General features: G+C 44.4%; 1 protein-coding gene across 6 annotated transcripts; it reads right to left on the bottom strand.

Annotated features, from left to right (window-relative positions):
• Positions 1-227: 227 nt before the first annotated feature.
• On the bottom strand, positions 228-14,521 carry PRELID3A (PRELI domain containing 3A). Of its 6 annotated transcripts, none has more exons than XR_014227554.1 (7): positions 14,401-14,521; positions 11,609-11,777; positions 11,158-11,247; positions 10,278-10,348; positions 10,081-10,183; positions 2,596-4,585; positions 228-531 (listed from the first exon to the last, which is right to left on the bottom strand). XR_014227554.1 is itself a non-coding variant. In XM_082305488.1 (6 exons), exons 1-6 carry the CDS (start codon positions 14,430-14,432, stop codon positions 4,472-4,474), a joined length of 579 nt encoding a protein of 192 aa, XP_082161614.1. In that variant the 5' UTR covers positions 14,433-14,521; the 3' UTR covers positions 228-4,471. The 6 variants fall into 6 exon arrangements, 3 of the variants coding, with proteins under 3 accessions (XP_082161614.1, XP_082161616.1, XP_082161615.1); XR_014227555.1 differs by having other exon boundaries at positions 228-2,811; positions 3,531-4,585; XR_014227556.1 differs by having other exon boundaries at positions 228-2,791; positions 3,531-4,585.
• Between the last annotated feature and the right edge of the window lie 855 nt (positions 14,522-15,376).

Raw genomic sequence — 15,376 nt, 5'->3', positions numbered from 1 at the left:
AGCAGCGGGATGCATGGCTTACAGCGAGCTCCGGGAGCCTGCCGCTGGCTCCTGCCGCTCGCCCAGCGCAGGCCGACGCAAAGAATTTTTCTGCGGCCTTCTCTGAAAACCAACAGCCTGTTTTAAATTACAGCAGTTACACCCAGAAGTGGTTTTTTTAAACCAAGGATGTCATTTATTTAAGATAGCACCATAGTGTACATAGACACTTTACAGAGTCCTGCCCTTCACAGCTTACAATCTAGGAAGATACAAGAATAGGAAAGGTGTTACCCGCTGCTCCACCTGGAGATGTAAATGAAAAGCGTCACATCAAGGAATGTCACTGGTCACCTCACTCAGCGCTACTTTATTACATCGTCACATACATCAATGCCTAATATGTGCTATACATCAATTCCTGATACATGCCGAGTGCTGCAGGTCAGTGCCTTTACTTGCATGAAGTAAATCTTTCAAGAATACTGCAACTTAAACTGGGATTGCCCGTTTTCCCAACAAATATGGCCCTTCCCACACCGTGCCTGCTGACTTGATGGGGGAAAAGAAGCAAGGAGTACGGGGGGGCACAAGGACAAGTCAGGGGAAAAAAAAAAAAAGAAAAAAAAAAGATAGTTACACAAAACCGATTACACAACAGACCATTTGATTGCACTGTTTTAAGTTCATGCCTTTTGTTGCTAACATGAGCCTGTCCGCACGAGCATGAAAAATAGACATCAACCAGAAACCAGAGTTTTCCTCAGGTTTGGTATCTTCAACATCTTAAAATCCTTCAGGGCCAAGAGCCAGCGTGCCCAGTTTGCCAAGCTCTGGGAACCACCGCTGCCGTCTTCCCCCGCAGCCAGGAACCAGCCATCCCCAGCCTCACCCGTCCACAGCAGGCGTGTGCGACCCAGCTGTCGCTGCTGGGCAGGGTGAGCAGCCACACACCTAACCAACCCGGAGAGCAAAATCGCCCGCACTAAACTCTTAAAACCAACCACCTCCCTCCACACACCCCCCTCCCCACGCCCTTGTCCTTGAATAGCAACCTAACGGCTGAGAAACACTGAACTGCAAGCCTCCGTGGCTTGAACAACAGCAGCAACCAACCTCCCTCCCTCAACACACAAAACTCTACTTTATGTCTATTTTCAGCTCGCAAAGTGCAGAATTCTTATTCAAAATGGCACCTGCTACCCATTAATCAGCATGGCTGCAAGTGCTGAGCTTGCTTCTGCTTGGTCCCCAGCACTTCAAGATCCTTCCAACTTAACGAGTGTTGACTTAACGCCATTTCTGCTTTATAAATTTTTTTTCTCCTATGTACCCGGCTGTTTCTGCACCAATCCAAAAAGCTACACTCCACCTTGCTCCCGCAAGCAGCCTAGCACTTTCCCTCACATGCGGCTTTCTGTCTTTGACAGACACCTCAGTCAATGCACATGACATAAAACTGACTTCAGAAATATTTTTTAGCCATTTCCAGTAACTCAAGAAAAGATGGGGGAGTTTCCCTAGGGAAGGACCAAGACAAGCAATTCCAACAGTAGGGTTTTTTGCCCCAAGGGTGAACTCAGAGTGCAACGGTGACAGAACTGGAGTGGGAAATGGAGTGCTTCAAAACCAGCGTCACACACAGCAGGGCTGAGCATGCAGCTACGGATCCCATCAGCTCCCACGGAGAAGAGTCACGTGGTCAAGGGAGAAGAAGGGTGGCAGCCCCGTATGCAAACCCGATGGGCAGAAAGCAGAAGATGAAAGCGTCCAGGAAAGCTTATGGGCAATTAAGAATCGCTTCATCTGCTAAACACTGGAGCCCACTTGGTCCCAGTGTGACTGCTGCCTGCAAGGTCCTTTGTACACGCTGGGAAAACGAGCAACCACAGGAAGACCAATGAGCCCAGAGGTGCAGGAGCGTCACCTCCAAAGACAAGGTGAGAAGCAGCAGCACTGCCCGGCAGCGGAGAGAGGCAGCTGGGTGACAGAACTGGCCTCTGGAAGAAATTAGCCTTTTTCCTCCCCAAAGCTTCCCCACTCCCATTTAGCCTAGAGAAAAGCAGAAGAGGACTGAGCGCAAGCGGGCAAGGTGCTGATCCACGGCAAGGGGAGCCGCAGACAGACTGGAAAACCAAGCATCCAGCCATGTAGCTCCCAAGCAGCATGAACCGGAGAGGAAGCAGCCCAGAACCAGTGGGGAATGAAACAGAAATGAGATGCTGCAACACAAGCAGATAAGGATTCGTTTCTGGAAGAAGGAAACAAAGTGCAAAGAAAGTAATCCAGAAAGCTGACGCACAACTGGCGCTGACCCTGAGGAGTGGCAGAGGAGTTCGGCCCTAGAGAGAATACAGGAGCCCGTGGCGACTTCTCTGGGACACCAGCTGCTGCCGGCAGGTGCTACACACATCAGTCGGCTTTAAGACACCACTACATCATTGTGTCAAATCTGATGCAAGAAGCAGCTTTAGACAATCCTTCCAAACCAAAGCAATACATGAACCTCTCCAAAGACTCTTCTACCCCCCTCCCCCAGCAGCTATGTTTTCATCATCTCCAGTAGGCACGTATGGAAATGCTGTAGTACAGGTTTCCACGTGCACGCACACTTACTCATCTTTTCGTTTGCAGAGCTCTGCCTTAGCTGCGCTCCCCTTCCTAGCAGGACGCTACCAGGAGCTAGAACATCTTCTGCATTCTTTATCCGGGAAGTGGCACCGCTCCTCTGAGAAGCGCAACTGACCTGCACCAAAGCTATCCAGCGTATCTTCCAGAAGGGAGCTGCTATCAGCCTCTAAGCTCTAAGTTTCTGGTCCAAAATAAGAAAGGCTTGAGATCCATATAAAAAGAGCAATGTAAGTATTAGCTACTTATTTAATTGCTTTTGACTAATATATACATATTTTTAAATTAAGTTTATTCATTAGGATCATGTAATTTAGCGAGACTATAGTTACACCCAAATTAATGTTCATTTTCAAACTAACCAGAATATGAACGCTGAAATTTCCCTTAAGCTAGAGACACTTTAAAATTACCAGATCAAAACAGCGACCAACACTTTACTCTTCTAGTTTTTTAGAAGTTACACATGCTCTTTAACAGCTTCCTAAACACATGCTTGCCACTTGAACGAGTAAACATTCTTGCAACATTTATTTCACTTTGTGTGCACATCAAAAAATAAGTTAAAATGCCCTAACGGAGGGCTGTCTAAGAAACGTATACTACACCTGGACCAAATATATGAAAATTTTGTGAAAATATGAAAATTTTGTGAACGTCAGACAAGGCTAGGACTGTTACCAATATATATTTATGCACGTTTTACAGAAAGCAGTTTCTGGAGTATTTTTCCAGATAATGAGAAGCATTTAAAATGATCCTAAAACCATTTTGTACCAATGTGGAAAAGTGTTGAAAAAATTCAGTTACACTGGTAGTCGGTAGTTAGTAGAAAGCACTCAAAAAGGGGAGTCCATTTGTTTTTCTTGTATTCTTGTTTTCTCCATTCAGGGCATGAAAAGTACGTGTTTGTGAAACCTTACCATTTGGATTTCAAATGTCCTGCTGATTTCTCATCTCAGCTCTTCTGGTTATTGCATCAGTCTCTCCCTCAGTTAAGACATGCTGTGAAGAGCAAGGACCAGTGGAACAGCACAGTCTCTTCATTCAAGCAGCCTACAAGTACCCTTCTTAGAGAGAAATAAGAGAAGTCTTTTCCAGCACCTTCCAGGAATTACTACTCCTCTCCTCATAGGGAGGGGAGGAACTAGGGCAAGTTAATAAATATGAAAATAAATTATACCCTTCTCCCCACCAAAAAACTGGTTTAGGCTATTAACATCAGTAGAAACTTTATCTTTGTTTGGATACAAACATCTAAGAGGTAAAGTGTCTGTGTGTCATGTTCAGGCAGCACATTGAAACAACGTAAGAAAAGTTAGTACCCCACAAGTTTTAGCTTTTCGGGATGATCCTCTAGATAGATATCTAATTCTACAGTATCATGTTCTGACTCATGTAGTTCCCTTTAAATGGTCATAAGACGCTACCAGATTACAAAACAGACAAAATTCAGTGCTCTAGTACCTATCAGCCCTTCACAGAGCAAATGTTCACATGGAAAACCCTTAATACCACAGATGCATTCTTGTCAAGTTTGAGTACGACAAACCGAGATGGTGTAAATATAACATACTCTCTATCTTTGTTATAAAAGGCACATTTAGGCAGTTTTAAATGTGCTAAGTGGTTTGTTTCCAGTGTTAAAAAGAAACTGTTTAAATGGAAGGAGCATCTGCAGGAGGTCAATTTAATCTTCAGTAGGCAACAGGAGGTGCTGTGGAGATGATGGATGAGGTTACTTTTCTGCTGATCCAATATTCTTATAAATGTATAAAACCTCTGCAGATCAGCCTTGGAAGGGAGATCTACAAAGCAGTCTGCAGAATACAACTTTTCTGTTGGTCACTTGGTATTTTTGGTTTTATTTGTCTGTTGATGCTGCTGCCATGGCTGGTTTCATGCCCTCGCGCGTTGACTTCAGCTCCTCCAATTCTGTGTTTAGTTTGCTGATCACCCACTCCAGGGCATCCCGACCCTGCCAGGAAAATACTGGAATTTAGGATCAGAACAGATACACCACCACGGCTCATGTTTCTATAGTTTTTCCTCTGTCAGACATGAGACTTGTTTTAAAATTAATTTCATGCCCTGCATATTTTGAGCTCCCAGTAGCGCACCTAGGCAAAAAGCCTAATTCAGGAGTTAAGTTCCCTTATGTAAGAGTATTCCTGTTTTTACTGTTTGCTGCTCCCACCACCTAGAGAATATCAGCAAATTTATAGCAAAGTCTAGATAGTGTTCTCAGATTCATTAACCAAGTTATATGGACAGTTTTTGAGCAGATCCAGGACAAAGAAAGAGTCTCCCAAGGGCTCTTTGAAGTAGCAACTAATTGATTTGATATCTAGAAAGAGTTCAGAGATGGACTCGCACTGAATTCTATATTCATGCACAGCAACTTTTCAGCATATAAAACAGACTAACTGAGAGACTACAGCTGCACATTTTATATCAAGGTATGGTCTTTCTCTGTTCAATTCTCAGAATGGGGGTGCCTCAAAGCTAGGCATTGACAGCCAATGCTTTAGTAAGAGCTGGGGAACCCAGCAAAATAAGCATGTCAAAACCCTTTTACCTTAAGAAGACCCTGTAGCAGCTGCACCCCAATGACCACAAGATGAGCACGCAGCGAGGCGCCCAATGAATCCAAGAAAATAAAGCGAAGCGCTTTAACTAAACAAAAGTGCGAGATTTTAGAGCTCCACCATCTCAGAATGACAGCTTTTGCCAAAATGAGCAGATGGGATCAGACCAGGAAAACACCTGGCCTTTTTTCACTTAAAGAGAAGCCAAGAGACATGCACCTCTATTGCCCTACTAAGAATAAGGAGTACAAACAGTGGAGAGCAGTAACTGGGAGCCACATGGCTCTGGTCAAGTCTAGAGGAGTTCTGGAGATAAAGGGTCTGAGCCCCAAAAGTCCCAAGTCTTCAGGAGAGCCAGTGTCAGCGTTCAAGCCCTCTGCAGAGATGGAGGGAAAGGGGGGGAACAGCCCTCCACACACACAGAGAGTTGTTCTGAACTCTGATGTACTATTTTTGGTGCATGCATTATAAGTGATAAAGTGAACAAAAACCTCTTCAGGTGTCCAGAACCTGCTGTTGTCCTTTATAAACCACTAAGCATGAACAAGAATCTGCATAAACAACTTTGAAAACCTTAAAAAAAAAAAGGTCAAAACAAACCCCACAAATACTCTTGAAGAATTTTTTTGGAGGCTAGAAACATTATTCTGGAATAATATTAAAAGCCCAGTTCCAGGCTGCAAAGTGTAACCTATTAAAAGAAACGAAGTTTTACTATGAATAAGAGCATATTTATCTCAAGACCCTCACTAAGCTCAGTGAAGGGCTGACTCTGTTTCTCTTCAGGTTTTTCATATTACAGGGACTCACAGAATAAACACTAATCGCTATGTCTGCACTGGCAGTCAATCCTTAACCTGAGAAAAATTATCCACATATACCACAACAAAGCGTTCCATTCTTGGCCAGAGCTCAGAAAGGGGGATTCAGCCCTACCCAGAATTACCTCAAGAACTAGTATCTTTACATTAACTTAGTTCAAGATAGGCCTTTAAAAAATACCAACAATAATCAAGAAAACAAGATTTAAATTGTCCAGTTTAAGTATGGGTTGCTGAAAAAAGTCCGTAGAGAAGTATGATTTAACTTGTGCATTCCTTCCATGTGAGCACCAAATCGGCCATGGCTCAGCAGGTGATAACTTCCACCGTCTCTACATCCTGCAAAGACCCGGGAACACCAGCAAAGCATGGATAAAAGCACCCAGACGGGAGTAGGCTACTGCATAGCAACAAGTTGTAACTAGCTATGAATTAGCTGAGAAGGGTGCTCCGTAAGGAACAAAGCGGGGGGAGAGAGGGGGAATCATCTTTCAGTAAGCATGCATTTGGATATTTAAAAGTCAGGTTAAAATGTCCTCTCTTAGGTGACACAGGCACAGAGGACTGAGTAAGACAGCAACAGCTTAGATGTTATATTTGTCTAATTGCACAAAGACGACTTGTCAGAAAGTCAAACACCTTTGCCGTAGAAAATCCGCTGTAGAGAAATACTGAGATTCTTTTCAGGCCCTGACTATGAAACAACCAGGTCATAGTGTTTTAGTTGATATATTTGTTGATAAGAGAAAATAAAGAAAAAAAAAATCCATGACATTCAACTGGAGCACCAAGATATTTCCTTCAGCTTTTCAGACTACATAGGTCTGCACATTCCCTTAGACCTGCATAGACTATATGCTGTCCTTTGCAGCTAAGAATAAACCCGTGATGTTGGCAAGGAAGATTTCAGGAATATTCTGCACAGGAAATTAAGTTACAAAACCTTAACCAGATGCAAAGCCTCCAAGTACTGTAGAACTACCCAGTTACAAAAAAAAAATAAATCTGACAGAGGATTGGTCTATAAAGTTTCCTACTGTACAACAAATTCTGTAGTAAGTCATTAAGCAAGCACATTCATAACCAAGCATGCATATTATATTAGTCTTTATTGCATATGTTAGCAGTATGACGTGTTTGGCAGACCAAACACTGCATATGAAGATTTGTTTGTAGAGCTTAAGTGACTGATAAATGCTGAGCCTTTGTAGTTGACATTTTCCAGAAAAAGCCATAAAAGCTTAGTGGAATGAGAACATAAAAGCAAACACTCATTGCATACGCTGATCTCAAAGTAAGCAGTGTAAAAAAACCCTACATTCTTAACTAGGAGAAGCAGCGTAATGGCATTTTTTCTTTTTTTTAAGGAATCTTATTAGTTGAAGCATAAGCCAATACAGGAATGACAGAGACAGGCTACAGTGGAAGCGAAACAATCTGCACAGAGGTATCACAGAGGCAAGTACACTCAGTTCTCTCAACCTTGAAGTCAGATTTTTTCACAGTCACATCGCTTAAGGGACACGTCACTAACGAAATGAATATAACTACAAGACCAATGAAAAACATGAGCAATCTGATGTTCTGACAGCTTCAAGCTTTGTACAGATTTCCACAGAAGTTCACAGAAGGGCAACAATATTCCTCAGGCATAAGAAAGGCAAATACAATTTCACTATGCAAAAGATTGCCCGTTAGGCAATCTGTTTCAAGAAATCAATTTTATAACCTAAGAGTACAATTCTGTTTCATTTTTATAATGCCAATTCCAGTCATTAACCAATTTATTAATTTCTTCAGGTACCAGTTTTACATACTGAAATCAGAGAAACCGGGACCGGATCAAACACTTGCTGGAGGGACTCATTCACGTGCCTAGTTATCTGCAGTCATCATTCCACTGTCAAACCACAAGCAATAACGTCTGGCACAAGACGTGGCTGCAGCAAGCTGGTTGTCCAGCGGCATAAGCATGGGTTAATTGATCCAGTTTAGATCTGACCTACTCTCACTCTCTACAACTGCAGTGTAATGAACATGTTTGCCATTCCTGTATGCAATGTATATAAAACATACATGCAGGTTAATTTATGAAGTTCACATGACAACAATCCATGCACATATTTGCTAGAAAGCTGAAATGCTGTACCAAGAAGAAGAATGCTGGCATTACCACTAGTTAGTACAAACTGTAGATGTGGAGAACTGCTAGCTTAGAGCACTTTCAGAATTTTGAATTATCCACTCAATAGCATCCCACCCCTGGAGTAACACAAAAAAGGTTTACAACATATGGCAAATAATTACTTTTCCATCGTCATTAAAAATAATAATGTGTCATCTGCCACCTCTACCTCAGAGCAAAGTCTCCATACTTACTTCCTATTTCTTCAGAACAACAAAATATTTTTCAGCAACTTTCATGAAGTTTAAGAGGGGTGCTAAGAGCACAGAGGCACAGCACAGCATGTGAGAAGAGCTCGTAATAGCAGAGTAGGTTACTGGCTAGCAAAGAAAGGGCTAGTAACAGCAAGTACAAATTCCTGCCAACTTCAAAATCTCTAAAGAGACTCTTCAGTGAAACACACAGGACAAAAAGGTCTTTTTGATTTGCAAGAAGCTTGTGAGCCAGTGTGCTCCTTGAAAATCGCAGAACAGAAGAACAACCTTTAAAAGGAATCAAGCTCTCACACAGGCAGCACCTAAACAGGTACCAAGAAATACTTAGACTCTTTCTCTGAGTTTAGTAGAGACATGCAAATGTGACAGATGCCACGAAAGGAATTCAGCCAGCACTTTTAAGTGTGCCTAGTTGATCTGGCCATTCCAACTAGCTACTGCTCTGCTACCTTCGAGTCAGCCTGAAGTTTGGTTGCGAGCCAGGGTTTGGACTTCTCTTTCAAGAATATATGCCCCCCACAGACTTCTAAATGGAAACTGGATCAGAATAGAATTGTAATTTGTCTGAAATACATTCCATTTATGACTTTCAAGCAAACACAGAGAGCACTCAACTAGTGTCTAGAAATTACCCATCGCTCCTTCCCCATCCCCTGATTTTCACCTGTTTTCCTCTCATTTTTGGAGAAGCACGCAAAAGGGAGGAAAAGGAGGCTCTCTCCTCTCTGATCTAGTTGGTCAGTACCTCCTATCAAGTTGGCTTACACTGCCTTGGTCAAGCAACATCTCTCACAAGGACAAAAGGCTGGCCAAAGGACGGGCTCTCTGGCATAGTAGGAGTTACCTGGGTCACATTCCCACTGTGCTGAACCTCTCCAGCAATGCAGAGCACAAACTCAAATTTCAGGTGTACTCATCCTGCTGTTAGGCAGCGATGCCTATGCTTTTATAGCAACCCCATTTCTTTCCCACCTTCCCTGAAGAAGGATAGGACAACGTGCCCAAGAATAAGCACTCCCATAGCTCTGCCTGTGCTGAAGTACAGATCAATGGCTGCAAGCCAAGTAGAAAAGGCAAGCACAAGACAGAGGAGTCAGTGTAGTGTTACCTACAAAAGCCAGCATAGTTTCATCTCTTCAAAGAATATGGCTCTGCTTACACTACCTTACTTTCAGCCAAAGGCAAGGAGACAGCTCAATAATGGATAGGAACTGAACAACTGACAAAGCAGCACAGAAAATATGCTAGCATTAACTGCTAAATCCAAATTATAAAGGCTGAAAAGGAAGTTATATTCACTACTAGCACTAACTCCTGGAAATATGAGGTTGGTGTTTAAAAAGGTACTTTGGGAAAAAAAAAACCACAACAAAAACCAGTAATATGTGTATGCTAGGTGTAACTGTAGCATACACATAGAAGTTTGTTTGTTCTCATGTGCAATTCTCGTTGAAAAACAAAGATTTAGTAGTGAAACCTTTTCATACTTTGGGAAATTATATTCTACTTGCTGAGGTCCTACAAAAAAAAAATCAGTTGAAACTCTGCACAAAGTTTAGAGAAATTAAATATACTATTCAACACACATGACTGACAATTACTATTTCAACAAAATGAAAGGTAGGGGTGGGGGGAGAGAGGTAGAAAACAGAATAAATATGTACCTTTCTGGCATTAGAAGATATTGTGTTTGCCATTAAGCTTTCCAGATAACTGCTCAAGCTAATGCCTTTAACAGTAATAATTGCTTCTTGAGTTAGCACAGTTCTGCAAGAGAATAAAGAAAAGTTAATACCTAAACTGAATTGGACTAACATAATGTCTCCTATACACAAAGAGGCACACAAATTTCCTTACTTACTTTTCAGGGTTTTCAGGATGAGGCGTGTAAACCAGTCTCTCATCAACAGACACCAAGTTCGTGAGAGTAATCTTAAAAAGAAAAAAGAGCTGAAACCCTCACTTGCCGCCTTTCATTTTTCTGTTATCAGCAGCACTACTCAATAGCAGAGCACTCAATTTAATGTCAGAGCCAAAGCAGTGTATGCAGAATATAAAACCCAGAACACAGTCAATAAAAAGACCTATAAAGGGTGATGCATCTTCTCCTATCCTGGATCTAATTGTATCAGTCTAAATTCCTATTCACAGTACAAACCACAAACAGCTTTCCGTTTGTTTTCTCTGAATGTTGAGTCTTAGCTGATTTATGGCATGCAATTCAGAGAGGCTCTTCAAGACCAAGACCACCATAACACTATTTGGAGTTACAGAAAATTAATATTCAGGAGAGACAATGCCTCTCGTACAGAGACAAGGCTCTCCTACAGACAGCTTCCCTTTAAATCTGATAGTTACAAGTTCCCAGGACACCAAAATACAGCATAATACTTCATTTACATTTTGTGAAAAAAGGCATTTCAAATTAAAACTTTTGCTGTAAACGGCAGTGTAATGTATAACAAGTTATTCATCTAAAAGTCAGACTACTTTACATCCACTCTGAGAAATAATCTTACATTAAAAACAGAATCACAAATGTTTGATCCCAAAGTATTTAAAGTTTCGGATTTGTGGGAAGAAGGAGGAGGGAAAAGAAAGAGCCAACTAAGATGCCAACTCAGACGTGGAAATTGCCACCTCCTGATGAAAGACGCAAACACATTTCTAATTTAAATGTTAAGAGCAAAAAGTCTCATCTCCAGAACTAATTACCAGAAACTTCTTAAGCTACCACTCACATTAGTTGAGCAAAGCTCCATCTTTTTTTCCACTGGATCTACCACAGAATGTTCCTCAATGTAAGTCAGAGTTCTACTTGTTCCTAAAATCTGAAAGTGAAGAAATAAAAAAATTAAAAAATAGAAAAGTATTAAAATTAAAAAAAAAAAAAAAACCAAACAAACTGAAATGCAGAAATGTCAAGTTCTTAGTGACCCCAAATAAATACAAAGTAATTCATGGATACCAGAACACCGTGATCAGTGGCAAGACTAGTCTGGTAGGTTGTATCAGACATATAGCATGACACAGACCAGTCTGGAAGGCTTGTATAGACATACACACACTATAGGCATAAGAAAGCCTACAATGTATTCTCATTACAAAGTACACTAATTACAGCTCATGTGATATTTGTGACATAAAACCACACCACGCCCTAAATAAACCATTACGACTGGAAAAGCGTACCGCTTTGACAATACTTGGTAATCCCCACTCTGTGCTGAGAAGACGGTGACTATGCAACCTCCCCTGGTTATCCAGGCTTCTGTCAAGGACATCTACTCCTACCACACATGGATTCATTGGGTTGGGGTACTTTCTCATGGCAGCTTTGATCACTGTATCCCAGGGGTGTCTGTAAAAAGAAGAGGAGACAATATTTGTAACTATTGTGTATTTAATTGCAAGTATTCAGACAACACAAAATCAGGGATCTAGCTTGCATAATACGGCACATGCTGTACAACTTCATAGTTCTCAAAAGTCCCTTCAGAATACAGTGATGCTTGGAAAGGCAATAAGAAAGTACTGACACACAAACAGAAGAAAAAAAAATTCCTTTCTATAGAGTGAAGAAAGGAATTATTAACCCAAGACTAACAGAAATGAGGGCAAGGGGCAACAGTCCCAAATTGCTACAAGTGACATTCCAACCAGCTGTGCAAAAAACCCACAGTGACAGGGTGGCTGTCCAGAGAGGCTGTTGAATCTCGATTCATTTCAGAACTCAACCGGAAAAGCAACCTGACCTAACATTTAAGTTAGCCCTGCTTTGAGAAGGAGGCTGGACTAGATGACCTCCAGAAGTCCACTCCAACATAAATTCTTCTATAATTCTAAGCACACCAAATAAACTAAAGAAGAAATCATTAGCTTCTGTTTCTTCCTATAGCAAAAAAAGCAAAGTGAAATTTAATTCAACTAACAATAATCAGGAAGTTCAAAATAAATAAACAGATTTTCAGAAACCGTTATCAGCTCACTGCCTTAAGTCAGCACCTATGCTACTGCTTCCAGCAGCTTGTTAGCATGAATTACATTTATGGATACTCTTCTCAATACAGAACTGTTTTTATGAAACAAGTTTTGTTAATCTTACACTCCTAGGATCAGAGCAGCCCCACTACTGGAGGCCAGGCTGTCCACACGGCTCTTGTTGCGGGATTTCATATATCTTCTACTGAAATAGAGGAGGCTAGATAAATCATGGACTTGACCCAATACAGAAATTTTGTCCCTAAGCAATGATTTCTAAATTCAGAATAACTGATAGATCTGGAATGAAAGGTTTATAACCTTTAAAGGTACCTTTAAAAATTCAACTATTGATATCTAACTTAAGAAGGCTTAGGGGTGCCAACTTGTATGTCAGAGTTGCACTTAGGGCCCTAAATGGATTTGATTTTTAAGAACACTACTTTTAGTCTTAAAATAGACCAGGACAGAAGGGCATCAACAGTACACCACCGCCAGAACAAACAGAAGCTTGGAAAAATAAGTTCTCTTTCCAACAAGAAGAGTAAGAAAAGGTCTTTCAGCTTTATTGGTGCAAGCAGGAAAAATAGAGCCTTCAATTCCTACGTCAGAAGGAGAGCTGGAGGACCATTCCTTATCTTCAGTGACTATATCATAATCAACAGAAGATACACAAACTGAAAAGGTCAAATTTCTGTTAAGTGTCCTTGAGGGATTTTAAGAGTCAGAGATCTGATAAGGCACAACAATATTTTATTAACCCCAGGCTGAACAATCTACACCCAAACACATTACACCATAAGATGGGGGTGTTCCAATACAGATGTCGATTAGAAAATGCCAAATAAAAATCAAGTTTGTGTCTCCCAGATGACAGATATTAATCTCAGACTCAGAAATCATGCCATACACAAGCAGCCTTTACTAGCCTCTGCCTGTCATTTCATACTAGAAGCCATCGTGTACTTGTACCAGACTCATGTTAAAGCTACCTAACACCTATGTCAGCGTAATGAATTCAGTTGTGTTAATGTAACTAAAGAAGTTTAAAACTGCACATCTGGGACATTTTGTAAATATTTTAAGAACTATCACCCCTGGTGCTCTTCAAGTTTCATGATTTTTAAGAGACCTGCAGCAGATGAGTTATCGGCAGCGTTTTAAGAGCTGCACTGGAACTGCCGTGTCCTCCCCGGCAGCTCCCTGGCATAGCTTGAGCAAGTGTTACATACCTGTTGATACTTTTGCCGATCGTTCTCTCGTTATACAAAACCAGAATTGGATGACCAGAGCCATGTTTAAAATACGTTTAAAGCAGAACAGGACTGACAGTAAGAAAATTTACTCAGCTATTGCTTAATGGCTGTCTGCTAGGCATCTCTGTGGGAGTATCTGACGGCTGAGGTACAATGCACCGTCGCTCTGTCCGTATCTTGGAATATATCATCAAGTGCGTCAGTAGTTTGGGATTTTTTTTTTTTTGGATAGCGTGAAAGTTATTTTTCCTGTAATGCCCACACCTTTATCAAGCATTACGCTGCCGGGCCAGCTCTCCCGCTGCCCCGTTGGAATGGCGTCGCCCGCCGCAAGCGGCAGGAGGTGGGAGAGACCCTCCGCCGGGCTCCGGCCAGGCAGGGAGACGCTGAAGGCGAGGAAGGGCGGGCGGCGGGGCAGGGCTGACGGACCGCCGGGGACCCTCCCCAGCCGCCCCCGCCACCGGAGGATTTACCGCCAACAGAGGCCGGTACCCCCCCCCCGCCAGCCCTCGTGCCGGCATAACCGGTCAGGAGCCACCGCCGCTGTCCGCCTCCCCCCTCCGGCCGCGCCCGCGGCACTTCCTAGTTCCGCCCTCACCCCGACCGGGCCCGGCTTCCCCCGCACAGCCCAGCCCGCCCCGGCGAGGCGCGGCGGAAGGAGCCCGCCCGCCGGTGGCAGGAGCGGCGGCGGCGGCGGGGGTGAGGGGGTGCCCCCCGCCCCGCCGCCCTCCCCGCCCGGCCCCTCACCCGAACACGTGCTCCGAGCTCCAGATCTTCATGGCCGCCCTCCGTCTCTCCTCAGCGCCGGCGGGGGAAGGCGGGCGGCGGCCCGAGCTCGGCGGCGCCTGACAGCCACACGCCGGCCGGCCGGCGAGCCGCGGCTGGGGGCGGGGGGGCGGAGCTCCGCCTGCCGGCGCTGGACGTACCCAGCCGGCTCCTGCGTCACGCGCCTCCGTCACCGCCTGGCCCCGCCCTGCGTCACCTGGAGGCGTTGCTCGGCGTCAGCTCGCTCGGGAAAGGCGCCGCCTGAAAGAGCAGGGAGGGGGTGGCCAGCCAGCCTTTCCCAAATAAACGAGCTTCGCGAGCTGCTGACGCGGGAGCGCGGCTCTAAGCGCGCCAGATGTTCTCTGTAACGCACAGTCACGTGCCGAGCGCACGTTGCTACGCCTAGGAGTGAAACGATGAGCGCCTTAACTGACCTAAAGCTTTGCACAAAGGAATTCTATAGTGAACACCTCGATATAAAATGCATTACGTAGGGCAAAAAAAAGGGGGGGGGGCCAGTTTTCCACCAGGCTCCGCTGAACGTTACCGCAGGATAAACCGTCACCACGCGCGTTACTCGGCAACGCCGCGGCAGACGCGTCCCCCTCGGCAGCGGCGAGGAGGAGAGGTGGGCCGCCGAGGCCCTCCCGCCGCCCCAGCCTCGCAGCCTGCCCTGCCGGCGGCACCGGGGACGCCCGCCCTTCTCAGCGGCGTCGCCCGGGCCCGGGCCCAGGCCCCGCCGCGCCGCCCGCACGCCTTGACTCAGCAAACGCACCTGGGCCGCCGCCCGCCGTAACGGCCACGCCCCTCAGCGCGGGGCGGCCCCGCCCGGAGGGCGTGGCTCTGGGGCGGAGGGCGTGGTCAGGCGAAGGGATTCGGCCGCCGCCGGGGGGGGGGAATCTCCGGGAGGGGGCGGGGCTCCGCGGGGTCCTTCGGACGTAGAGGAAGTGCACGCGAC

The sequence above is a fragment of the Platalea leucorodia genome (assembly GCF_965183815.1).
Source record: "Platalea leucorodia genome assembly, chromosome: 1".
In the NCBI taxonomy this organism is placed as follows: Eukaryota; Metazoa; Chordata; class Aves; order Pelecaniformes; family Threskiornithidae; genus Platalea; species Platalea leucorodia.
This window is presented reverse-complemented; position numbering and strand designations above follow the sequence as displayed.

Bases quoted from the DNA above. Each gene is read 5' to 3' on its own strand.
- PRELID3A (XM_082305488.1), bottom strand. From the start codon at position 14,432: ATGAAGATCTGGAGCTCGGAGCACGTGTTCGG. The intron at 10,184-10,277 runs GTAAGTAAGGAA...ATTCTCTTGCAG, and splicing joins CATCCTGAAAACCCTGAAAA to AACTGTGCTAACTCAAGAAG. The intron at 4,586-10,080 runs GTACATATTTAT...TTTTCCTGGCAG, and splicing joins TATCTTCTAATGCCAGAAAG to GGTCGGGATGCCCTGGAGTG.